Here is a 27,804-nt window from a genome sequence, read left to right on the forward strand (position 1 = left end):
CAGCAGGATGATGAAGATGAGTTTTATTTTGGACAACTTCCAAAGTTTCAAGGAATGCATGCCTTGAATGCATGATAAAAAAGCTAGCAGCCAGAGATCCACTGGCACTCTGCATGCATGCAGCATGGACAAGGAGTGGAAATGTCCACTGAACAGATGATCCCCTCATCAATCTATAAACACGCAAAAGAAAGCAGAGTGGAATTTCATTTTTAATTCACAGGTGCACATGGGGCTATAATTGTTATGTCATGTTGTCCAATTCTATGTAATATACATAAATATGCTTTCTGTGCACTCTGTTCTATAACTGTCTCATAAATAGATACAACTGATGGAATTTAAGAATTAGTTTAATTCAATTTAGGAAACATATATAAACATTACAAGAAGAGTGTTGAAGAGGTAAAGTGAAGCCTACTTGAAGTAGGAAATGACAAAGTTAGATTGTCCATCTAGCCAGAACTGTGTCCCGAGTACATCCGCATTTCAACAGTGTTTAACGACACGATCACAAAATATTTCTTTAGCAGGGCTGTAGGCTCATTTAAATGACATGTAGTGTCTGAGGCATGAGGCCATACTTTTGGACAAAGGAGGATAAATACAAATATTTAATAACTGCATTAATCACAAATGCCATGCAATGTCTGAACTGAATAATGCAGATACACTGCAGAAAAAATTAAGTCAGCAAGCAAACTGGGAAAAAGTACTGGGTTCTTATCCACTGACTTGTTACGTGTCCGTAACCAACTCACTTCAACTCATTCTACCTGTCTTCTCACTTGCAGACACATACTACTACTAATATTAACATACCTCATGGGGCTGCTGGGAAGATTGATGAAGATTTATCAGTTATAGTGTGCCTATCTAGACTGCTATACAAATGCTGAGTATCCTGTATGCACTCACTTTATTGCACACATTGCACAAAAGAGTCAAAATAATACACAGACCCCCAACCAACCTTAACTGGTAATTTTTTTTAACTTCTCAAAGCTACACTCAACAGTGAAACTTTAAAGGGTAAGGTAAGGGTTTCTTTTTTTTTGTTTTTAATATGGCACATGTGTAGATGGAGCTCTCTCTTCCTAGTGCTGAAGATGAAAAAAAAAATCAATCCAGATTCCAAGACAGTCCTATCAAGACCCTCTGTGTAAATTTATTGGTATAGATCTCAGATATAAAGCTGGTTTTGCTAAATTTGTCACACACTGCAATCGTCTGGTAAAGAACAAAAGGTATTCTCTCAGTCAGTCCAAAGAAAGGAGAGAGAAACTCTAGCCTGTCAGGAACATTCCTCCTCCCTACCACTTAAATCCTTTTTATAGATAATATGAATGTCACATTATGCATTGTCTAAATAAAAAAACAATACATTATATAAACCAACTTAATTACTCATACCACTATGCATACCCAGAGACAGAATTCAAATAAGGGTTTTAAGATGAGGAGAAAGAGGAAGTGACTCAATGGCTTGGAAATAAGGAAAAGTATTCAAGATAGATGAATCAATGGGTTAGTACAAGTTAATGGATGACCCCAAATACAGTGGTTCAGAGGGGAGGGAAAGATAAACTGCCAGTATCAGAGGAGTGAAATGAAGGAGTGGGAAGGAGGTGTGCAATGTCAGATGAGTAAAGTGGAGCATTTGATGCAAAATTTCATACATGATAGAGCTATATCCTTGGCACAGGCTGGGAGATAACTAGGAATCCAATGGAGATGAAGGGAAAGGATGACTGGAAAGGCAGTGCAGCTGCATTCCAAATACCCTGAAGTTTACAGACCAGAGATTAAGGATGGTCATAAGATATTTTAAAAAGAAGAGGCAGGAAGTGATTAACACATGATTAAAGTCTTCAGAAGAGGACGGGTCAAGATAAGGTTGAATTCTACTAATGTTCAGAAGATAATTACAGACAAGGGAAATGTGGGAGGAAAAAAGTTGAGTGTCAAGAATGACTCCAAGATTTTTGTCCACAAAAGCAATCAGATGGGCCAAATTAAAGTGAATTAATAGTTGGTTAGAATTCATAGATCAAAGAATTTTACACCCAGGAGGACAATTTCTGTGATACAGAGGTAGGAAATGAGGAAAGCAATACTGTTTGGCATAAGTGTTGCTTCTAAAAAGCTGATCTTGGTTACAATAGAGTACTTGTCTTAAGCTCCCCTTACTGCCCCCCACCACAGTAGAGTGAGAATAAACCCAACCTTCAACTGCGCTTGTCTTTTCAGATGCAAATCTAAACATTTTTTTGTTCTCTATATAGGGAAACAAAGATGTGGCACAACAAGTTTTGCTAACAACAATGCTGCCCCCAAGTGGTTAACACTCCTGACTACATGGAAATGATTTTTACCCAGACATTGGCTTTAACCAGGGGAAGCTGCATAATATTCAGACTCGTCAGAAAAAAACAAAACAAAAAACCCCCAAGTATTCAAACAACTGATAATACTGTAAGAATTTAGTTTGATTGTTTTCAATCTATATATGCCTTTGTTTTCTTATTGAGTTCGTCAGCTTCCTCCTCTCCCTTTGCAGAAATGGCCAACGAAGTTAATACAAACCACCTTGATTCTATGTTCTGTGAGCCCTTGGTTATGAATACAGCCTCTCATTCTGTTGCAGCACCTTAAGCTTGGCTTGGCCACTAAACTATCAACAACATTCAAAGAAAATAAGCCACAAAAACAATGGAAAAAAATTAAGGATAGCATTCAATCAATAACTGCTCTTATTACAGCCTGGAATTACAACAAAAAGACTAAATTACAATATGCTCCAATCTTTGACCCCTGCAAAAGTCAATGCTTGACAGATCTTTTACATTAGTCAGGGAAGTACCAGAAAAAAATATGCAACGCCCCCCCCCTCCCCCCCCACTGCAAATAGTGCAATGCAGATATATTTTATATCAGTCTATACATTTAGTGATTGAAACAGACTCGGTAATGTAACCAAATCACATAGATGAAAAAGTATTTCTGGTAGGTCCAAATGCTCAAGTACAGAGTCATGTAGGCATGGATTAATTTTAAGCCACATTTGTCAAAACTCAATCTACAGATAACCTTATAAAGTTTTAAAATGAAGTCTAGTGTAAAAGTTTGCATGTCCAGATAAATCAGAGATCCAAGTTGCAAAATTCCATGTGCTGATCTTCAAAAGCAAAAATAAGTTCCTAAAAATGCTCTGTTTAAAATCTGACTGCAGAATCAAAAAGACAAGTCTACTCTCTCTCTTGTTCCTAAACACACAAGCACTTCTCTCCCCCTTCTCTGGTGGTATTTATTACCTCACATTTGCCACGGAGGCCTGTCTCCTGAAGGCGGGACCAGATGCTCTGGATTCTCCCTGCATGCTCTGGGTGGCTGTTTGTGTTTCCACAGGTACACTGGTGTTTCAGCATCAAGGTGTCATATACAAGGCCTGCAGTAAAGGTTACAAAATTGCTTGCAATTAAAGCAACTTTTTTTGTTAAGACATATGGAAAAAATCCCCTGGTTTGGACTAGAGCACTTTATATTCAGTTGAACTAGTATGCACAAGTAAATAGGAATTTCACAGGCAAATGTAGCACACTAGGAAATTAAAATTCTAGACACTTAGAAACGAGGCCAAAATTTCGAAAGTGACACTAAGAATTGCGCAATGATGAAAATTCTTAACACATTTGGGGAAAAAAAATCACTAATACTAAGAAAAGATAAAATAAGGTAGATAGAAGTGAGTGCAGGTGTCAGCAAGACAAAGCTGGGAGGTTGCTGAAAGTAGTTGAAAGGTGAAAGCAGGAAAAAGTGCAGATTTCAGCAGAGACATGCAAATGCAAGAGTAATAAAAAAGCCATTGCAAAGTAATAAGCATAATAGGTACGGTGACAAGTTTGGTTCTAGCCTTCCCTTAAATCAGATACCAAGGAAGGGGGCAACTACTGAGAGACATTCTCCAGATATACAACTGACAACCACATGGGGCAGTTTCCTAATTATGACAAGGTGAAGTTCTTGAAGGGGATGCAAAACTCTGACTTATTAGTGAAGCCAAACAATGCAGGATGCATTTGCAGACTGACTACATTTAAAGAGGTAAGGCAAAACAAATGCTCTTCTTTTGAAAGTCAGCCATTGGTATATACTTACACTGCAATCCAAGGGTGTAGCTAGCTCATGTACCAACAGTACAGTCTGTGGCAGCAAAGAGTTATGCATGGGTTGAAAATCCATCCAGGACCTTAAGTTAACACACAAGTACCTATTTTTGTGCTGCAGTGGCTGGAGTTTGTTGATATCTGAATTACCTAGCTAAGGGCTAGCTCATGTTACCATATTTACTCAAATCCAAGATGAGGTTTTTCTCTCCAGTCACCCTGGGAGAAAAAAGCCTTGTCTAAGATCTGAGTATCAGCCTGGGGCAGGCAACAGCTCAGCTCTGGCATTAGCCCCGGGCTTGGGGCCAAAGCAGGTGCTATGCCATTATGCCTACCGCAAGCTGGGGTGGCTCACATGGCAGGGGAGGGTGTGTGTGTGGTGGGGAGAATGAGGAAAGAAAAACCCATGGTGTACGCCTTGGCCCCTGCCCACAACAGCTGTGGCTCTGGTTCCAACTCCTCCAGCCCCAACTTAGCCAGGCCTCAGGCTGCTGCCACTGCTTCTTCCTAGTTAGGCTTGAGCTACCACCACAGCCAACTGTCCTGAAGCCAGAGCCACTACCCAGAAGGTAAGTGGTGGGGAGATGCAGAAGGTGGGGGATGCCAGGTTTGGGAAGGGGACAGGCACTTGCGACAGACAGCATGAGCAGGCAAGCAAAGACACTAGGAGGTAGGAGCACCAAGCAGTTACAGGCATAGTGAAGGCAGGGGGCAAATGGTGGTGGTGGCAGTAGGGGGTTCAGCAACAGGACAGCAGGCACAGGAACCATGGTGGCAAGCAAGAGAGGCAAGGGGTGGGAGTCTGGCTACTTGTCCCTGCTGTTGCTTTGGGGGTATGAATTAAGGTGGCCCTCCAATAATTATATTCTATACATGAAAATTTATGACAAATGTATAGTTTTCCACACATATAATCTAATTATTGGAAGGTTGCTTTAAATCTGAAGTTGTTTTGGATTCAGATAAATATGGTACATCTAAAGGAGCTTCAATCATTCCTTTGGATTGCAGCATAGCAAGACTCTTGGGTTGAAATTTGGCTTTCCACTACTCTCCAAAAACTGGCAATGAACCTTTCAGTCATTACACTTTGAGGGAGTTATCTGGCATTCCTCGTTGCTTTGGGTGCTGGGACCCTTGAGAATGGAGAAATGGTTAAGTGGTTAGGTTAACCACAATTCAATCAATCAAGGCTTTACAAGACTCCCTGTTTGTTTCATTCTGACATTATTAAAGCCTATTAAGAGCTGCTGGGCAAAACCAAACAGTGTAAACTCAAGCTGAAGAGACAATATGGTCTACCAGAATGGATGGCTATTGTTTCTGACTTCATTTTTTCTTAAGAGGCAAGGAGTTTTTGGTTCTTTTTTACTGGACTGACTGTACAGTTGGGAGAGATTTTAGGCAAGTTTAGGGTATAAAATGTCCTTCTTCAGGTCATATTTCTATACTTCTCATATTTCCTTCTAATACAATATTTTTATAAGTACTGAGGGATTTTACGAAACATATATCAATATTTTGACTAATATCTTTTATTCAAGAAGTATTTAAATAAATTTTCTTGTGGACAACTTTTCCTGCCTGAAGAGCTGAGGCAAAGTAGCTAGAAACAAAGACCTAACTCCACCTTCTCTTAGCTGCTCTAGGCACTTTGACTTGTGCAGAATACAGTGGAAAATGAATGTAGTGCAGCCCCTGTGGTATTAAGCAGGTGTGTTATCCATGGAGTTTAATTTTGGTTCATACAATAAAAATGGATACAAAACATAAACTGTATATAGGTCAACGTCATCTTTACAGGTGAAAACCACCCCTTTAGAAGTAAATGCTAGTTTGGCCATTTCCAGAGAAGTAACAAACTGTTTCTGTATCCTGGGTGGCAGCACTAGTAGCAGCTGCCACCATTTTTGAACCTCTCATGACCCAGTTATCCACCCCTGGTTACACTACTGGCCAGTTTCACTAACTACAGCATCATCTTGGCAGAGGTACTCCATTAACTACGCAATGAGAACACAGCTATGGTTCACATCATTACCCGATTCATTTGAAAACATAATGAATTAAAAGAAATTTTGAGATCCTTAGTCAGGCAAAGTCCTGCTGACATCAATGGAGATTTGCCTTAGTAAGGACCAAGTCAGAATCGTATGTTCAGTTCATAGCTTTCTTGCTCTCATTCAATATTGTTAATATTTTAAAATGCTGTCCCCAAGGCATTCAAAGCTTCTAATAAACAAAAATGAAAAGAGAGGAAAGCAATGCAGAATTCAGAACATCAAAGCAAATTACTTTAGCAGTCAGCAAAGCATGCAGAGAAACCTACAATCAAGGATTCAGAAAACAGTGCTAGGGAAGCATTTTAGAGGCGGGTAAATGAGATTGCAGATGCAAAGCATATTGTGCGCTAACAGAGGGAGTGAAGAGAAGTACAGGGCAAGAAGAGTGAGATCACAGCTAATGGAGAAAGGGAAAGTACAGAAATAATGTAGGGAAGCCCAGAACAAGTAGCCATGCCAAGGATTAATTCTTATGATGCCTGCAGAAATCACATGTCCCACTGCTAATGGAAATAAATGCATTTTGAACAGTTTTCTTTTGTTTGCATAGTATGTTTCCAGACAACAGGTAACCCCATCCCCGCAACTGAGCAGCTTACTATGCAACAGACTATATCTGCCCAACAAATGAACTGCATTGATTTCAATGGGAAGTTGGATGGGCTCAACCGTGAGCTTTAACTTGGACAGGATGAAGGAGGCGGATTTTGCTTATACTTATTTTCCAAAGGTATTTACTTCCTCAAGAATTTAATTCTTAATAGTAAACCATGAAAAATTAAGGTGTTGGTTATTTTAGGAATGCAGGTACAACATGATGACAGATCTAAACCACCAATCAGTCTAACAAAATATCCTGTCTCTGACTGGGCTCAGTACCAGAAACTATCAGGATACATGCAAATCAGTTATTGGCTTTTTTACAACATCCTGGTTTTCCTTCCATTGCTCCCATATCTGCCTCCAGTCCAAAAGGCTTGCCGATCATCTCACAGGTGTCCTGCTTTTGTATGAATAGCAGTTTGCTTATACCGATTGTACATAATACGTGGGTAGCTCACTTCATAACACTATTAGGGAGATGCATAGGTAAGGCTGAAAGTAGGAAACTTTAGCTCTGCATCTTTAGCTAGTTTAAAGCAGCATAAGATGTAACAACATTTTTAAGCACAGAAAAGTTAGGTACTTTAACAATTTATCTTTCTAAAATGCATGTTTCATAATTTCCATTTCACTCAGTGATATTAAAGTTGGGTATATGGAAAGTAAATACACTCAGAAGGAGGTATCTGAAACAATACCAAGAAAAGTTCTGCTTGGCACATGGATTTCACTGTTACTCCTTTAGGCTGACATGCTGCTACCCCAAACTGATGAAAATTACATCTTTGTACCACTCGCATGCAGTCCTATATACTTTGGATGAAATGACGGCTTCACTGAAATTCATAACAGAATACCCTGAGTCTTCCCTGGGGCCATGATATGTATATGTGGACACCACTGAATATATACTGTATTTATCCAAATACAGGACAACTCTGAATTTAAAATACCCCCAATAATTAGATTTTATTTATGGAAACGTATCAAATTTGTTATAGTTTTCCATGTATAGAGACTAATTTTTGGGGGGTCATCTTAAATTTGCACCTCTGCTATCCACTGCTGTAGTGGGGGAAAGCAGTGGCGGGGGGTAGCCAGTAGGGAAGTAGATGGTGGGAGAGGCAGGCAGCTGGGGAGGTAGGAAGTGGGGGAGTCAAGTGGCTTGATCCTTACTTCTTGCCTTGCCCACACCTTGCTCCCTGCCACCTGTGCCCTCACTACTTGCCCTCACAGCTGCTTGCCCTCTGCATGCATGCCTCAGCACCTGCCCTTTCCTCACAGTGCCTGCTCCTCTGGCTCCTTACTACTACCCTCATGCCTGCACCTCTTGGCGCATGCATCTACCACTGCTTACCTTCCAGCTCCAGCTCCAGCAGGGTTCCAGCTCTCTCCAGCCCCAGGCACAGATCATGTGGCTGTTCCAGCCCTAGCCTGGCCACATAGCAGCTGTTGTGGCAATGGCAGCTCTGGCCCAGTCCCAGAGTTGCTGCCACCACCACTGCTGCTGCTATTGGGCCAAGGTGGGGCCGAAGCAACCACGTGATCTGTCCCCTGGGCTAGAGCCCTGCCAGGGCTGAAGTCAGAGGGTAAGAGGCAGCCCTCCCCACCCCCCATACTCAAATCCAAGACAAGGAGCTTCCCTTCATCTGACAAAGGGAAAAATCCCTTCATCTGATAAAGTAAATATGGTATATGGAGGGATGGCATGCATGTACTATAGTGGCAATGTGGGTGAGTATACATAATATACTTTAAGCATAAAAAATGGTTACATACATTCATACACACACGCGTGCATGTGCACGTGTGTGTATAGGATAGAGATGGCACTAGAATGGGCTACATATCCTCATGTGATAAAATCAAGGCTCAAAAAATATAATTGGAGTAGGTTGTAAACCTCTTCTCTTCCCAGATGAAATAGTGACTTCAGTCATATTTCATCTTCTTCTCTGCAGTACTACATATTATTCCTCACCCTAACTTTTTAAAGGTTTTTTAAGAAAAGAGTAGACCTGTGCACTTTATTTGAATTCCTGTAGTCTCTTCCTGTGGTTCAGGACACTGCACTGCAGTCGCACAAAAAGTAAATGCTAGATCATTTAGACTCAAAATACTTAACTACACTTGACATTACAGATTAAATTAACTGGTGCTGGAAGAAATATTCTTTCAGACATGAGAAGGTTGGTTTTTTAAAGGTCAGCATTAAAGCATGACCAACTTGCTTTTCTTGGCAGAACAAACATATGATTTGCGGCTCAGATAATTATATTGCTCCTGCACAGGAGGAGAGAATAAATGCCTTCATCAAAAATAAAAAATGCTTTAATACAGAACATCAGAATAATTTGTCGAACTCATTTTCACAGGAGATCAGAGACTGGATAATTGTAGCTATGCAAATTAATGGCCCAACCTGGGAATCCTTATTTAAGTGAGTAAAATTGTACAAGCACAAGTATTCCCATTAATGTCAATGGGGCTACTAGTGCTAGTAAGGGCTTCTTGAAGAGTTACATTCAAAATGTACCAGCATGAAGGAAAAATTAAATGTCACGCGTCAGGACATAAAACTGACTGCCTGCAGGAATCAGGATGGGGCTATTTTCTGTCCACTTTCATGTTCTGTAATGCACTACACATTTCTTGGGTGCAGAATGTTTTGCTTTTCATATACCTTTTAAGCATCAGGAACTGGTCATGCCAGAGACCGGATAATAAACTATGCATACCATATAGAATCAAACCACCGGGTCTATCTACATTCCTAACTCCTTCCACAAAACCCTTTAGAAGGATTTTCAATGTAACATTTAAAAACTAAAAGAAATGAAGAATTCCTTTGTTGATTTTATCATAGACTGACCCTTTTAAGATCTACCACAGACTGACCCTCTTAAAATCAGCACTATGGGTGCCTATACATGAGCAGACTCGATTAATCTAGTCTGCTGGAGCATGGTAATTATCGTACTCTAGCAGACTCCAGCGTCTCATGTATCAGAGTCCCCACATTTAAAAATGGCAGCAAGGGTGCTTTAAACACTCTGGGTGCTTTAATTAGAGTAGCTCTCCCTTCCTATGGGTACCTATTTTAATGTTTGATTTGGTTCATTAGGGCCATAGGCCAAAAGTCTTGTTTTCAAGCCTCTTGTAGAAAAGATGATTATAAAAAAATGAATTCAAATCCTAATTTGCAGTAAAACCAAAGGCATGCAACTATAACAGTAGAATTCTCATATTAGTTCTCAAAAGTAGTCACTTTTAAAACTGATTTGCTTTATGTGAAACTAATTTAAAAGATGCCCTACCGATCTTATCCATTTGTATTTAAAAATAACTCAGAACTTTACTGCCCTGCACACAGGCAAAGGTGACTCACACGTTACAACCAATTACTAGAGGCCAACAAACTTTCAGGCCAAGAAATTATTTTCAACAATACGGAAAATACTGGGTTGTCCACTTATGGCAAGAAAGTAAAAATCAGATTTGACAGTTTGGGCCTTTAGCCTTTCTTGAATACAATCTCACTCACGGTGTGCTAGGACATCCATTTGCAAAACAGCTCCTCCTATTTTGGGAAGAACAGTAAACTCTGCCTAACTACTGAATGCAAGAGTTGAAAAAAATGTGTGTAACTACAGCTTATCCAAACCAGAAGCTATCAAATCAAGACTTCTGTTTGAAAAGATTTTGATAGAAGGTCAATTATTTTCCTTTTTTAGTCTTTAGAGGAAACTTGTACCTTATCTACATTTAAGTACTTGGTTATCTCTGACATATCCTGTTCTCCTTATACCACAGGCTGTAGAACAGGGTGGGCCACCCAGGGGCCATGGCCTGACCAATTTTTAACACATTAATTTAGCTTGCTATGCAATTAAAAAATAGCTATACAGTTTTAACTGGAATGACAATTGCGCATTTGTGGGTTATATAAATTTACGTGCTAAAAGTTGGTCGGGCCATGGCTCGGGATGCCCACTCTGTTCTGTGGCCTATGCCCTACACCAGGGTGAGGAGAAGGCTGCTTAATGCAGAAGCCTCCTCTAATAATGATACATCAGTTGACAGTTTCCCTCCACTTGCAGGGGTATTTTCTGCTTGGCTGCTACAGGCAGATCCCACCACCCAGGCAGAAAATATCCAGTATCTGATGACAAAAGTATTTTTAGAGTTCAAGCTAGTAGTTGTTTGGCAGGCTGACATTTATTGATAACACTGTGCTTCTTTCTTCCTCATGCTTACACTAGCCTTATGGTGTAGTGTGAACTATTCTAATTTTGGGTGGGGTAAACAGCCAAAACGCTAGGCTACATTTCCATTATTTTTGTAACTTATTTAAAATATATACAGGGTGAGCTCCTTCTAGGTTGCAATCTTTCTCTCCAGGCAACGGGGGACAAAAGGGTACATAATTACTGACCCAGATCATTCGACCTCACCCAATAAGGAAAGGCATGCGTGGAGTTCCTGGACTCTGTAATCATTACAGGGATTCAGGGTATCTAGGCAGATGCCCCTGGTCTCCCAGAGATGGTGTTGGGGGGTGACAAAACACCAGGTTGCTTTAATAATGATGCCTTTCCCATGGTGAGCTGGCTTCATCCATTGTACTTGTACATGACCACTGAATGCTTCTTAGACTAAGTGATAACCAGAACCCATAGCCACACACAGTCATTCAACAGCTTCCTGAATGGATCCTGAGACATTACCTGTTGTGAACCTTGGCTTAGTGGGTGGCTCCTGTACAGACATGGGAAAGGTGGCAGAAGCAGGTGAGGACTGTGCCCGGGACAGAGGCCGGTGCCCTCCAAAAGACACTGGGATGCCAGCTGCCTCCATTGATGCTTGGTAGTTTCTCAGCTGGTGAATGCGTTGCTGCTCCAGTAAAAGGGCTTGCTGTTGGGAAGAATGGAAAGGGTTATTATATGACAACCATCTGCACAAATATCTGAATTAAAGATGTTTTAATGAAACTTTTAAAACAATGTTCCATGGAGTTTTTAGTTCATTTACATACACAGGACTGACACTGTAACAGAGTGCCTAATGCAAATAGACCTGTTGACTTCAGTGGGATCTGGAGCAGGTCCTTACTACAGGCAAGTTTTCTTTAAGCAACACAGTCTAAGCAACCTTATATGGCAATTAAAATCACATCACTTGAAAAGCAAAATTTTGCTTTTGGATACAATTCTACATAGTGATTTTCATACCTGCAGCTCTACATAATTTCGGTCTTTGCTATGCAAGGGACAACTGCCTTTCTCCCCAGCCAACTGCATATACCTGAGATCTGCAGAACTGTTCTCATTTCGAGGCCTTAGATCAGGGAAATAAGTAAGGGTCTTTGATCCCTCAGACTCAGAGCCCGTGTGATGGAGCCAGCGACCTGGCCCCACTCTCTGCTGCCATGTGCAGCTCCAGGAAGGTCAGACAAGAATCAGGACTAAGACTCCCTCTATGCATTACAGTTAAGGCATGATTAACTAGGTAAACACACCTTAAGTTGTGACCCAGCCAAACGTTCACCTAGTTAATGGTATAATAAAACAAGCAATAAGCTAGAATGTGGGGACAGTGTTCCCAGTGCTGCCCCCGTGGTGAGCCCCACAGCCCATGTTGACTGTGGGGCTTGGAGATTGTGATCCCAGGCTCCCCATGCACTGATGACAAGGTGTGATGGGATCTAATGTGCAATCCCACAATCACAGCTCCTACCATGCACATGTGGCATGGTGGGAGGTACACATGTATATTGTGCATTAGATCCCATTGCATGTGTAGGGGGGGCCCAAGATGGTGACAAGTGCCCTTGTTTGCTCAGTCTTGTTAGGGACAAGCTAACACTGAAGAACATTTTCTTTTTAGGACTGCTTATGCCATTAAATCAGAATTGTCTCTCACATCTAGATTTTTATTTTAGTAGGGTGATGCTAGAGACTTGGAGAATGTTCTTGCTACAACCAACTGTTAGCAGCATGACATTATGTTTTGTTTAACTTCATTCTAGTAAAGCAAATGCGGTGGGATGTTTAGACAATACATCACTTTATGACAATAAATCTTTTTTTTTTAATTAAATATTAGGTAGTAGATTTCCTGGTGGCTACATGATGAAGTCTAAAACCAAAACAGGATAAATGAAATAATCCAAATAATAAAACAAGCCAAGAATCTTAGATCAGTCCCTACTAGACACCAAAGCCTAGGCTTTGACAGATAACTCAGGAGGTGAAATTCAAAACTAGTGATCGAGGGCATCTCAGGAAACTTTAACTGCCCTGACAGGGGAAGCTCAGAAGGAACTCCAACCACAATACACTGGAAAACCTAAGGCAGGGGTAGGCAAGATATGGCCCATGGGCTGGATCCAGCTTACCAGGCGATTTCATCTGCCCCAAGGGTGGGTGCCCACCAATTAAATGTATCTGGCCTGGCCCACCACTGCCCCTGCTGCGCTCCGCATGGGCCTGAGCCTCACTCACTCCCATTGGGGCAGCAGGCTGTACTCCCACTCTCATCTGTGGGAGGGCCCTGGCCCCAGCCAGCATGCATAGCTTCTGGCTGGGACTGCTGCTGCCACTGCTGCAGCCACCTGGGGAACTGCTTGGCTCTCGGCCTCCAGCAGCATAGATTTCATAGACATTAGGGGCTGGAAGGGACCTTGTGAAATCATTGAGTCCAGCCCCCCTGCCAGATCGAGGAAGTCTGCAGGGATCACAAGACTCCAGCAAGATAAACATCCAAATGCCTTTTGAATGAGTCCAGTGTAGGTGCTTGCACCACCTCAGGGAGGAGTCTGTTCCAGACCTTGGACATTTGGGCTGTAAAGAAGTTCTTCTTTATATCGAGTCTGAATTGGCCTTCTACAAGTTTGTGGCCATTGGACCTAGTTATCCCTTGGGGAGCCCTGGGCAACAACTGTTCTCCCAGATCCTGATGCACCCCATTTATATACTTATAGGCAATCACCAAGTTCCCCCTGAGCCTTCTCTTCACCAGGCTGAAGAGTCCCGTCCCTCAGCCTTTCCTCGTAAGGCTTTCTCTCTTGGCCTTTGATCATATGGGTGGCTCTCCTCTGGACTCTCTCAAGCTTATCCACATCTCTCCTGAAGTGGGGGGGCCCAAAACTGGTCGCATTACTCTAGCTGAAGCCTCATTAAGGCCGAGTAAAGTGGGAGGATGATGTCCCTGGTTTTGCTTGAGATGCATTGGTAGATGCATGACAGAGTTTGGTTTGCTCTGCTGGGCACAGCATCACATTGGGGGCTCATGTTCATTTTATGGTCAATCAAGACCCCCAAGTCCCTTTTGGTTGTGGTGCTAGCACCTCCAAGCCTATGAGTATGATGCTGTTTTTCTCTCCTAAGGTGGAGTACCCTCCATTTCTCCATGTTGAATGCCATCAGGTTTTGGTCTGCCCACTTTGCAAGTGTGTCCAGGTCAGCCTGTATCCGCAGCCTGTCCTCCAGCATGACCGCCTTCCCCCATAGTTTAGTGTCGTCTGTGAACTTTGCTAGTCCACATCTCCAAATCCAGGTCTTTAATGAAGATATTGAAGAGTACCAGCCTGAGTACTGAGCCCTGGGGGACTCCACTGGTAACCTTGTGCCATGGTGATTTGTTCCCATCAGCTAGTACCCTTTGGGTCCAACCCTGGAGGCAGTCCCCCAGCCATTGGACTGTGAGATGGTCAAGGCCACAGTTCCACAGCTTGGTTGTGAGGACATCATGGGAGACCACGTCAAAGGCCTTCATGAAGTCCAGATAACGGACATCAACCTTGTCTCCCTTGTCCAGGCAACGTGTTACCTGGTCATAGCAGCTCCTCCTGGCCCCATTACAGCACTCCAGGCAGCAGGTAGGGAAGCTGTGGTGGGTGCAGGGGAAGCTGCAGCTGGGCAGGGGTGTGGGGCCTGTGCCAGGGTGTCAGGAACATGGAGCCTGGGTCTGCGGGAGCATGGGGCCCAGGCAGGCTCCATTGCGTGGGACTCCCTGTGGCTCACATGCAGCTCCTAGTACTTGGCCAGAGCCTGTGCAATGGAGCTAGTGACCTAGCCCAGCTCCCTATTGCCATGTGCAGCTCCCAGGACTTGTCTGGGACTGGTGGAGAGCCCTGCACAATGGAGCCTGGCCAGCTTGACCCTGCTCCATGATGCCCCAACTGAGTCCTGGGAGCTGCCTGTGGCAGCAGGAAGAGGGGCCAGACCAGCAGTTCCATCACACGGGGCTCCCCCCAGCAGCGTACAGCTCAAACTACAGTCCCAGGAGCTGTATGTGAGCCATGGGGAGCCCCACTTCCAGCTGCCATGTGCAGATCCCAGGACTCAGCTGGGTCCGTGCGCCACTGTGGTGCTCTGCCTTCTGCGTACCACTGGGGTGCCATCGCCTGCTGCTGATATTGCTGCTAGTGGCAGATGCATGCAGGGGTCCACCCCCACACACCCCACCATAACCACACAACCCCCCACACATAAATCAAGCCAAATTTGCTTAAAAAGTTAAAATATGCTATGATAGATGTTTGATTTTTAGTATATGATTTGTTGTTTTTTTTTTGGTTCTAAGTTGGCAAACCTCCTCCCTTCCCTGCCCCCCCCGGGTAATTCTTGGGGGCAAAGGGAGGGACATCTGGGGGCAAAGTACAGGGGAGAGGGTCCTAAGATGGTGTCCAGGGGGCAGGGCACCTGTCAAGGGGCGGGGCTATCCTTGCAGGCCTCAACAGCTCACCAAAACTCCTTAAATGGCCCTTCAGCCAAAATTATTACCCATCCCTGATCTAGGCCAGGGCAGCTATGTCAATATAGCAAGAATGCCACTTTATTTTTAAAGGATTGTTTTCTGTGTTGGCACTCTGTCATCTAGTACAGAGGTTGGCAACCTGTGGTTCAGTTCTACTGGTGCTTCTGTGGTTTTTCAGCAGCTGGAGGCTTTGGGGAAGAAGTGGCAGCAGCAGCTGAACTGGAATCATAGATTCATGAAGAAATTAAGGTTGGAAGGGACCTCAGGAGGTCACCTTCCTGCTCAAAGCAGGATCATCCCCCAGCTAGATCATCCTACCCAAGACTTTGTCTAGCCAGGTCTTAAAAATCTCCAAGACTCCACAACCTCTCTGGGTCACCTGTTCCAGTGTTTTATTACCCTCCTAGTGAGAAAGTTTTTCCTCATATCTAACCTAAACTTCCCTTGCTGCAACTTGAGACCATTGCTTCTTGTTCAGTTATCTGCCACCACTGAGGCCAGTTTACCACCATCCTCTTTGTATGTAACCTTCAGGTAGTTGAAGGCTGCTATCAAATCAAATTTGATACAAGCTGCCAACTAGATATTGAGCCATTGATTATTATCCTTTGAGCCCAACAATTCAGACAGTTTTTTATCCACTTTACAGTTCATTCATACAACCTGTATTTCCTTAGCTTGCTTGCTAGAATGCTGTGGGAGACAGTATCATAAGCCTTGCTAATATCAAGGTATATCATGTCCACTGCTCTTCCCACATCCACAGAGCTAGTCATCTCATTATAGAAGGCAATCAGATTGGTCAGGCATGACTGCTAGTCTGCTTCAGATTGAGCTTGATAATTTTGGCCTGCCATTCCTGAAGCATAACTGCCCCCTGATCTAGTGGACAGGTTGTGTGTTGGTGGTTTATGAGTAAAGAAGGTGGTTCTGAAGCATCTGTAGTTGAAAGGGGCATGAGAATTAGAACTAATTTTTTTTCTTGCCTAAACCTAGGTCCACCTTTCAGTCAATGGAATGGAATGGCATGGACCCTGTTCTGTGTATAAATCATTAAAGAACCTGTAAAGGATACAGCTTTGACCTAACACTCTCTTTTCCCCAAGGCAAATCAACCTTTCTTCTGTTATGAGACTTTGGCAAATGAACTACATACAATGCGCAGCCAACTTCTCTTGGTGCAGAGTGCTCCACATGAACCCCAAGGGACAGTGAAACATTTCCAGAGGTTGCATCATGCTGTAATTACAGGTAAGAAGACTATTTCCCTCAGCAGTGTGGCTTCACCAATTTGGAATATATTACCTGGGTGCTTTAAGGGGTTCTATACAAAGCCCAGGCAAGTCAATGAAAAAAAAAAACCACCTGTTGTTTTAAGTGGACACTAGATCAACGCCTAATTTACCTGCCTTGCTTTGATGTGTTTTCTTTCTTACATTCATACAAGAGAATGTAATTCCATAGTCATTGTGTTTAAGGGCTGTCGCTATCAGGGACCACACACAAAATCTGTTGCTGTCCTTATGTTTTCTTCTAATGTAGCTCAGTTTACAGCCACGTAATTGAACCCTGACTTGTCTATCTCCCCACCAGATCTATCAATGACAATGACTAGAATTATTTACAGTTTATGACTCCGCCAACTGGGTAATATTCAATTAATACACATTTGAGATAAGGTCAAAATGTTTTGTGTTGTTGCATAACAGGAACTTCAAATATGTTTACTACTAAAGGGTGCATCTACACATTGCTTGATGGTGGCATTGTTACTGCGCCCCCCCCATAATGCGCCATACATGCAGCGCATGATTATTTTTAGAAGCTACTTCTCCATAGTGGTGCACTATAACGTGGGAGTGTGCCGCTATGGTGAAGTAGCTGCTGGTCATGTGTATACATCCATCAATGCTACGCTGCTGTAGCACGTCACTACAGCAATGTAGTGTCACATGTAGATGTATCCAGTTATAAATTCTCTATGCTTCACAAATAATTGCCCTTTTTTAACCAGTACAAATTTTCTATGGATTAAAGCATGTTGTTTAATATACTGCCAAGTTACACTGTGTGCAGCAAAATGATGCTGCACTCACAGAACTGCTCTCACAGGAATACTGCCTTGCTTAGTCCCAAAAATAGACTATACCGTAAGGTTCATTCCTTGGACCACTGCTAGTCTCCCATTTAGAGTGGGACCCAGCAGATCTGACCACCTAGTTGCTGGATCTAGCATGCCAAGTCTGTGCTCCAGGGCTTTCCCACCCTGCTGAATCCTATATACTGCAGGGGATGGTCTGGCAAGTATAAAAGAAGGAAAAGGTCAGCACCAGTCCTTCTGCAATCAAAGAAGGTAAATCTGTCCGTCTCTCTAACTCCGTTTAGCCCCATTGGCATATGCTGCCATTCTAGCTATTTCAATTTTACTGGTATTAATTTTTGTTTTGCTACTGCCAAAGTTATCCCCAATACTTTACCTCTTTCTACCTTCACTATATATAGAACACATGGCAGCAACAGAAACTTGCTAACTGCTCTCCATCAATCTGCCTTGCTATATTTTGAGAGATGGCTTACCACATACATATTTCGACTCCTGTAATCTCATACCTGGCGGAACAGCAGCTCCTGTTCAGCTTGCCTCTGGCCAGGCTCTAGCTCCTGTTGTGGCTCTGTTTCCTCTTCATCACTCTCAATGGGTTCTTGTTTCACCTGCACCATATTGGCCAACCCTTGCACCACCTTTTGACTCGAAACTCTGTCACTGTATGGCTCCTCCAAAAGTGCTTGGTGTTCTCGTAATTCTTCTTCCGTCTCCTCAGGGTGGCTTTCATGCTGGCGAGTTGGCTCGGTAGGTTTTGGTATCATCTGAAAACATCCCAGAGGTTAACTGATAAATAAAGTGTAACGCACAGGGTTAAAGCTGATATTTTTCTTGTAGAATCAGCTAATGAAAACAAAATAAACAGCGGATCTAGCATAATATTCTTACAAACTAGATTCAAAACAAATATGCAATTTGAATAAAAAGAGATTTCAAGGTGGCATTGCTATTATTTTCTATACCAGGGAAAACTCATGTGCTAAGTAATGATGCTCTTATTATTTGACTTTTTCTCTTTAGAAATCATAGGCCTCTGAAGTCTATGCACTCAGCACAGCTGCTCTACTTCTTTCAAGATTGGCAAGGAATTAAAACTTCTGGCAGAAGCTTGAGTGATAAACTTCTTCTCTTCTCCCACCTCCCTGTTAGCCCAGCCTCTTTTTGACATACCCATAAAGGATATGTCAAAAATATGAAATTAGATGCCTTCCTAGCGGTTTCCAATGAAGCTCAAAATCTGAACACTTTAACCGTTCTGGGAAAGCTGAGGGTATTCTGTGACTTGTATTTACAAGCCCAAAATAATCAAATGTCAACAAGTGGAATATTCATAACGACCTGAACTCTATACGATGCCTGTGAATTTACTTCCTTCAACTGTCACATATTCTTCTCTGCCTCCGTTCCTAAGCCTGTGGGAGCTTTTGTAACATGTCAGCTTTATTAGAATAGGCACCAGACATGCCTTCTAAAGTAAAGGTAATGACAAATTTTCACTGTAGTTCACACAGGCTCATAGCTTTCTGAAGCATTCACAGTCTAAGATGAAATCTGCCCTACTTGATAACTGCCTAGCAGTAATTTGATTTGTTTTAGCTTGGAACAAAACCAAGCAAAGGTAAAACAATTCCATATCCCTGTATTAAAGAGCTTAAATTATATCTGTTTGACAGATGCAGGAAAAAATGGCTGAATTTTGAAAATTGGCAAGAACTTAGCATAGGCGACTGGTAGGGGGTGCATGTGTCCCCCCCATCCTCCCCCCCGACAGGGCCAGTGACCCCCCTGATGGCCAACACCGATGCTGTCAGCAGGGCTGGTGCCCCCCCTAACCGGGCCACCACCATCGGCAGCTTCTGCAGGTGCCCCCCCAGATTCAGGAGGCACCAGTCACTCATGGAACTTAGTTTCCAGTAAGAAATAGGCTTTCTTTGCTTGTTATGAAAATCTTGGTATAAGTAAATCATAACAAAAATGCATACCATGCTTATAAAGAAGTTAGAAAGGACGCTTATATGTAAGTGCTGCTGTAGAAGGATGCCAGTTCAAAAATGAAAATGACCATTTTACCCTAAAAAAATGGGTAGGATTAACATCTACTGGGTGTCTGGGAGAGTCAGAGCAGAGACTGCAGCAATAAGAAAATAACTGAGACAACCGTAATCATGGTGCAGACCCCAGTGGCTATGGGTTTCCAGAACATTCAGAACTACTGACGTTCAGCTGCCTTGAAATCCTTGACTTGGAGAAGATGAAAACGCCCTCTGAGGAAGGGCTGCATCCTGCCTACCAGCACATACTTATGAAAAGATACATCTTCCAAGTCTGTGCTCTGACAAGGGTATGATTTCTGGATCACATGAAGCAGATGAACAGGATGAAGAGCTGCTGAGAAAAGAACTTGTAATACCTATTGTGAACACTGGTGGAATTGAAAAGCATTTCACAATAATTCCCTCCTGATTTTAAATTATCCCCCACTAAACTCAAGTGTGTAAGGCATTAAATGCAAAGAATATATGTGGAGAAGCTACAGCAGTAAAGACTGAGAGATCAAGTGCCCAATGACAAGATTTACAAAAGTTAAGGCTGCTTTTGCAACATAGGCTTGGTCTCACTGCATATTGTCTGTACTCAGTACTGTTTCCTCTGCTCTTTTTTAATGGGAAACTTGAATGTACTGTGCTTTGTCATTAGCAGATTTCAGAAAGTAAGGAGAATGTGCAAGTTGGCCAAATTAACATTCCTGAAGCTGTTTCATATTTTGAAATTTCCTGACATGAAATCTGCAATCTGAGCAATTCACCAGTGCCAGCTTTTTGGTTTTAATTTAAGTAACTAATGCGGCACAGTATGAGAGATTAAATACAAGATTAAACTACAGACTTAGTATTTAAAACATTTACAGTGATGCCAGAAATGGTAAAAGTACTTACACATTCTTAATATTTCCTTCTCTGCAGCAGACATCCTCTACTCTGCGATCCATTACAACTTACTTATTCCTCCTCATCTTCCAAGCAAAAAAGCCCCCTTCTTTTACTAAAATTTCTCTCGCTAGCTTTACCCTGTACTGCCAGCAAATGGCTCTGCTCAGAGGTGCCAGCTTCTTAACCAGACAGCTAGTTTCCCCAACTGGAGAACACAAACTACATTGTGATGAATAAACATTACAAAAAGATTAACCATTTTCAGGCAGGAACTTTATCTACTTAGTTACAATGCATGAAGATGGAAATGAGAATCTATAGCAAAGTCAGATTCCAATGAGACAGTCTCAAAAATTCTCCATCTTAGGGGGATTGCTTGGCAAGAAAAAATATGACTGAGAGTTTCCCTCCTACTAGAATTTAGTGCAAAAGTTGGTGATATTTGGATGAGTCCCCACTCATTCCATTATTCTCATGACAATGTCTCTCTAGTAACATATTCTTAAGTAGCTGGGAAAAGTGAAGGTGCTGCAAAAAAAGTCTGGAAATGAAAGGACACAGCTACAAGAATCCTGAGTAGCCTGGACCTCTAGGGAGCTTGCAGTATTTCTCTGGCCATAAGACAAAATAGGATTCTTGTCTTTTCAAAAGTGCTATGAAGACTGAGTTTTCCCAAGCTCTGAAAAGCCCAGATTTGTTGAGTCCCAAAAAATCCAGACTCTCTCCTGAATATTTATGCTTCAGAAGGGAAAATCCCTCAAGTTCAAGTAAAGAGCCTCAAAGTGAGCCACAGTGCAACAGCTGTGGTATTACTGTTCAGGCAACTAAGGGAGTCAATCAATTGACTTAATGGCTCACTGTTCTCAACTCTACAGGTGTTAATGATCAGCTCTACTTAAGGGCAATTTTGTTGTCCTCTAGCTGCTCCTGGTGTCTCTGTTTCACAGTCTCTTTAGCTCAGAGTCTTCAGCTCTTTTCAAAATCATTGATCCACCTATGGAGATCAGTCTTCTGCAGCAGCTAGAGATTCAGCTTTAGTTGCACAGGAAAGGGAGGGTGAATCATCTGAGGATTAGGCTTTGTCACTGTCCACACAGCCATAATTCTGGAAATGTTTTCACCATTCTGCCTTTCAAAAGCAAAGCATGTGTTATATTTGGGGCAGTACTGTATGTGAGAAAATACGATAACAAACAAAGCATTATTAACTTTCACTTCCAGCCTGGAAGTATAAGTATGCCATAAGAGCCATGTCATGGCTCAATTCAACTTCCATTTGAATGGCAACCAAAACGAGCAGGAAACATAAGAGTAGAAAAAGAACTAGCTTGGCAGTACAAAAGATAACCTGGCTCCCGAGTCTGGAAATTCTACCAACAAATTATAGTTTGAAGGGTCTGGTGATCTAACATAATCATGGTATACCTACTGCCACCTGGTCACTGTCATACAAACTGGAGTCCCTGAAGGAAAAATACCTGAGTTCACAGAATCATAGGATTGGGACATATCATAGGGACAGGTTTCTTTGTGGGACAACGAAAAATCCTGAAGAAAAATGTCTCCTGCAAGGCCTAGATGCTGTGCAGAAATGGAGCTTGGATACTGCCAGGCAGCTGAGCAGAACCACCACTGGGCAAAACTAGTCTGCACAATTTCCTACTAAAGCAAGTCGTGAATGAACATACCTACTAAAAGGTCTAAGGAAAAGGTGTTCCTGGTGCTATGTGATTTGCAGTGTTGTCCTCACTGCATATTAAGAGGTCCAGAGGGAAGATGGACAACCAAATATGAAGGAGGGCAATGTAAAGTTATGGGAAGGCTCTCATTTTTTGCGCGATGCCTAATACCCTTTTTAAAAAAAAGAAAACCAAACCTTCCCCCACCCCTCTTTTTTTTCTGGTAGTTTGATTTACAAAACTTGAAAACTTTGGGGAAAAGCTTTGTTCATGGTGTACATGTGTGTAACTTTCTTTTTCCTCCCCACTCTTCTTATTACCCTAGTGGGGTGCTGCTTTTTTAGCTTGTGTGTGTGACAGCCTTCACTTTGAAGATTTCAATTAACACTCTCAAAAATGATAACACATATCTCAGGCTCCTGAGCTACCCAGCTTGATAGCTGAGAAGCCTCTACTGCTTCCACCGATACAGCTTTGCTGCTCTCCTCCAGTCTGTGATCTAGCCCTTGCAGAAAGAGCAGGCTGTCTTTTATGATACAATTCTAGAACTAGAGAATGATAAAGAATGAGCGAGAAGGAAGAGGAGTTGGCGCACACGCGTTCTTCAGTCATCTTGCTTGGGCAGTATAAGGTCTGTTTTGTCAGAGGGATGTAGAAGAAATTTAATCTTCCATCTGATTGTTGCAAATTAGCATGGATTACACCACCTCCATCTTCATTTTGTCTTGAGTTAGGGGGACAACCAGTTCTCTGAATAGCAACACCTGCTGGCAGGACAAAGTAAACCTAAGCAAGAAGCAACAGGAACCTCTCCTTGGAAGAGGAGGAATAACACAGCTGTGATGGCTCACAAAGGGGAAGTGGAGGGGAAAGCAAGACAAAACTTGCTGGTGCTTGCTAGCAGAAACTAAACTCATTCTATCCTTTCCTACCAGCTTTATGAGACTTGGAAAGATTATGTAGTTGATTATATCAGGAATGTATTTAAACATTCCCAAATCCTTGGCAACAATCAGCCTGTGAGACAATGGATACAGGAAAAACAACTCTATATTATTTATGAAATAAGAGACAGATACGAATTTCAGATATCTCACATCCTGTTGAACTGCATTTCAAATTTAACTGAATGCGCGAACATAACAGAAATAAGGAATGAGTTTTCAAAAAAATAGCTTCCTCAGGGACTGCTGCACACAAAACTGTGTTTTACTTTTCAAGCTACCTAGGTCTCTGAAATCCCACATAGATGATAAAGGGGTTTTGATACGGTATCAAACTAAGAAAGGAAAGGAGTGAAGACTATTCTAGGATCATTGCGTGTCAAAGGTAGGTAAAAAGTTAAATAATTTGGCAAAAAAAATCTCCCAGTTTTATAACTAACTGAACACTGTCAGTATGACCTATATACTGTTTAGAATATTATAAATGACATATTATTCATAAAAAACTTCCTTAGGAGACCATGAAGGCTGCATAGTTAAAACATTCCAAAACCCAGGAAATTCCAAGGTTGTTTGCCTCTGCAGCTTTCCAGTTGGTTAATAAAAAGATCGGTCATTGCTACATCACAGCCACTGCAACACCTTTTAATCTTCATTTTGTGTAGGTAATATTACTTCAGTCACTGGCTGACTACTGTTTACAAAACTTATCAGAAAAAAAACTTTTCTACTCAACAAAAGAACATTTAACTCTAACCTTAAACATTCAGGCACTGGTTTGCCAGAAAGCACAGTTCAGGAGTAGGCTGGAAATAAATAATTTCTATTAAGGCTTCTGCAAATTATAGACTCAATGGTCTAACAACAAAACACTCTCTCTATATCTACTTGTTCCAAGATTACTCATATTTTTTACATGAACCTTACATTTATATTTTCTCAAACTACTTCTGCTTTCATTCTTATTATGTTAAAACAATATTACTTTAATTAAAAATAATGAATCTCTGCTAAGAAAACACTGCAGCATGGAGCTTACTATTTTCTCTTATTCCAGAGATGTCAAAGCCAAAATATTTTTTCATGTTTTATTCCAGAGGAAAATAGGGAACCACAGGCAATCGCTGCTCACACACCTCATGCACAGAAGACTCGAATTAGAACCTAAAAAGAAGTCTGAGTTTCCAAAGAACTTAAGAAATGATTATTTATGCAGATGAAACAACACTGAGAATCACTGTATACAGTTATTACACATGAAATAGATTATTGACATTTCAACGCTGAAAACTCAAAAGGAAGAAAAGCCAGAAGTAAGGCAAGCCTGAAGGCACAACTTCAGTTTTGGAAGGTTTGCTTTACTTCACAACCTTAATAGTGTCGTTAACTTTGGGGAAAGCATAGGAGTCATTTTCTAGCCCTTAACATTTACAAGGTTCAGCACTGGAACGTCTGTACCTTGGGCCCCTGGCCGACTTCCAGTTAAAGGCACCACAGGATCTGACAACTGTGCTTCTTGCTATGCTACACATGCATGGCAGGAGGCATCACTGTGGGATAGTGCCATATTGCTGGTGCAGGGGGAGCCTGGGATCATGATCAGCAAGTAGGAAGCCAGTCAGCTGATCCATGCTCCCACCCTTGGGAGAGTATCAGAGTCAAGGGCTCCCAGCCTCTGGGATGGAGCAAACTCAAGGATTTGATGTGTTCTAGAGGCTGAGAGCCTCAATCGGTCAGCTGATCTGCGCTCCACACCTTAGGAGCACATATTGTTAAAGGCTCTCAGAAATCCCGAGGCTGGAAGCCCCAATTAGCTGATGCCTAGCCACACATGCAATTTAAAGCATGGTGGGAACAAGCCAGTCATTTCATACATTTTGTGTAATAACTTTATGGCTTATTCCTTGTTTTATCACACCATTAATTGTATTAGCATGTGGATGGGTTACTACTTAACTGATTAATCTTAAGTGTAACATCTGCCAGGGGCCTTCAAGACACCTGCTATTTGAGGTAGTGGGGAAATAACAGTAGTAGTATGGAGTGGAGGAACAGCCTATTGTCTCCCCCTCCAGACTGGCTGTTAAGAGTCCTAAACTCCTCCCCAACCCTCCTTCAGGTCCAATCTCCTTACCCAGCCAGCTTTAGTTCCTACTCAGTTCCTTATCTGATCCATCACCTCCCTACAACTGCCTCTCTCCCAGTCCTACTCTTCCTTGCCACAGCCCTCATCGAATCGGAATCTTCCTCCTTCACTGGTATCTTGCTGCCTTCAGTCCCAGTTCTCTTGTCACACTCTAATTCCGTCAGATCTTCTTCCTCTCCCCCAAGCCTGTTTCCAAGGCCCAATCTTCTTGTCCAGCTCATTTCAGTCTTCCCCAACTCCTTGTTCAATCTCGTTGTTACCTTATCCCCAGCCACTGGTTCCGGTTCCCCAATCACTGCCACCTGCTTTCTTAACTGGTCCCTCACTCCCAATTTACTATTTTCCCTCTTCCACTATGACTTTGGTCCTCTCTGTAGTTCAGTCCGATGGATTCTTGCCTAATCATTGGCAGGAGTATCTTTAAAGACAAGCTTCCTATTCTCAGTTCTGGTTCCTAGCCCCATCCTGGTCAGCTGATATTGCCTATGTAGTCCTAGACTGCAGCATTCTCAAACACTTTGTACAGGTTGTGTTTCTGCAGCCTGGTCAACAAGAGGTGCCATAGATGACTGAGCATGCTCAAAGACGACAGAATATTTGGAAACGTTACCTGATAAACTCACCATTAAACATATGCAAACTGCATTTTTTTCCAAAACCTGAGAATGGTAAAAAGAAAAAACAAAACAAAACAAAATGTTCCGGACACAAAGGAAATCTAGCTAAATTTCAAGCCCCTGCTTCAAAGCGTGGAAAAGCTCGACATTTTCAAAATAAAGATTATCAGAATATTTTAAAATAGGCCAAAAACAAAGGTAGGCAAAGCAAGGCAAAACAAAACAAAAACTCCCTAGCACTTCAGAAATGGCCAAACTATTCCATGTTCAGTTTTCCAAAAAAGGCTGATGCAGACACCTGACATCAAACATTTCAGACTGAGTGAATAAAGTTTGACAAAATTATAAACCATTATAAACAAAGTGTCATGAAAACATAAGAAAGGACAATACTAACAGCTCTGTTTATAATTAAACAACAGGAATCCATCACATTATTTCTGATGATGTACCTATTCTGCACAGAAAGGTTCTAAAATATCTGTGTTCTGAGAAAAAAAATCTCTCTCTCTGTCAATAACTGGATGTTATCTTGTGGGCTAAATCTGCCACACGTCTGCAGACATATACAGTTAGTTGCTATATTATTTTTACATTGATTTAACACATGAAAACAAAATGTTCCCATTCATTTAGTTTAATTACACTTTGTTTTCTGTCTTCCATAGGAGCAACACATCATTTTCAGGCTATTGAAAGTAGCATAAGTCTGCTTAAAACCACATATGTAGTTCAAACTCCTGGGAGGTCTAAATGAAAGTCTGAATGAGTTCAGTAGGTACGTCACAGGGAAAGTTTTAAGAACTACACAAACAAGCCACTGAATTGCAAATTATTTTCTCATACAGAAACTCTGCAGAAACTGTACCTACTTGCCTACTTCTAACAATCCCGATTTTAAACTTCACTGCACAAAGCATGTTTGGAGTGAGGTAAGGGAAATCTCCAGGGTAACAGGAGCTCCACGCCACATCAGTTTGCTAGGCTGAATGAAGTCCAGGGCTGGCACATGCATTGCATAGTGGCAAGAATCCAGAAGTACAAGATTGACGTCAGCTGCTTGTGTAAATCATCTCATCTTAGCTCTATTCTATAAACAAAGTGTTTAGTTTTTTTTCTTGCTTTAAATTGTTTCTCTCTTTCTTACTGGAAAGATTTTTTTTATGGGCCACCACACAATCAGGCTAATCCAGCTCCTAAGAGTTATGTTTTCTCATAACAGTGAAAATATTTGGAGAAACATCTACCATAAATGAAACCACAGCAATCTGAAAAGCAAACCTGCAATCAAATTTTTCTTTTGGTTTGAAACTCACTGTCAGTGTTTTGTGGGTGGGTGGGTGGGTGTGGCACGTGCACGTGTGCACACGTGCATCTGTGTCTCTGTACTTCAAGTAACCCAAACTTAAGAAAAACAGCTTTATATTTTTCTTAAGTAACCCAAACTTAAGAAAAACAGTTTTATATTTTTTAAAAGACCTAATACAAGCTCGGAAGGTCAGAAGAGAATCAAAATTATAAATGTTGATAAATTGTTATGATAGATTTTGCATTTTTTAGCAATATACCTGCACAAGTTTCAAAGATTTATTTATATATATCTATATACAGACAGATTATTTTGACTGGAAAGAGAATGGAATGCCTGTATTAACAAATGGCTTTGTGCACAGGCAACTGGTAGGGAGGGGCGGGATGTGTCCCCCCCCGACAGGGCCGTCCCCACCACTGGTGGCTTCTGTGGGTGCTTGCCAAACCCAATCCCGCTGCCACTGACAGCCTCCGTGGGGGG

General features: G+C 42.0%; 1 protein-coding gene across 4 annotated transcripts in view; it reads right to left on the reverse strand.

Annotated features, from left to right (window-relative positions):
- Window positions 1–27,804, reverse strand: part of HDAC4 (histone deacetylase 4) — a 422,181-nt gene that overhangs the window by 82,424 nt on the left and 311,953 nt on the right. For all 4 annotated transcript variants that reach the window (XM_025199370.1, XM_014518186.2, XM_025199369.1 and 1 more), the window contains 3 exons: window positions 18,203–18,460; window positions 11,560–11,746; window positions 3,315–3,448 (listed from right to left, as the gene is read on the reverse strand). In XM_025199370.1, coding sequence (XP_025055155.1) covers window positions 3,315–3,448; window positions 11,560–11,746; window positions 18,203–18,460 — 579 coding nt within the window. The remainder of the gene's footprint in view (window positions 1–3,314; window positions 3,449–11,559; window positions 11,747–18,202; window positions 18,461–27,804) is intronic.

Source organism: Alligator sinensis, unplaced genomic scaffold (genome assembly GCF_000455745.1).
Source record: "Alligator sinensis unplaced genomic scaffold, ASM45574v1 scaffold233_2, whole genome shotgun sequence".
NCBI lineage: Eukaryota > Metazoa > Chordata > Crocodylia > Alligatoridae > Alligator > Alligator sinensis.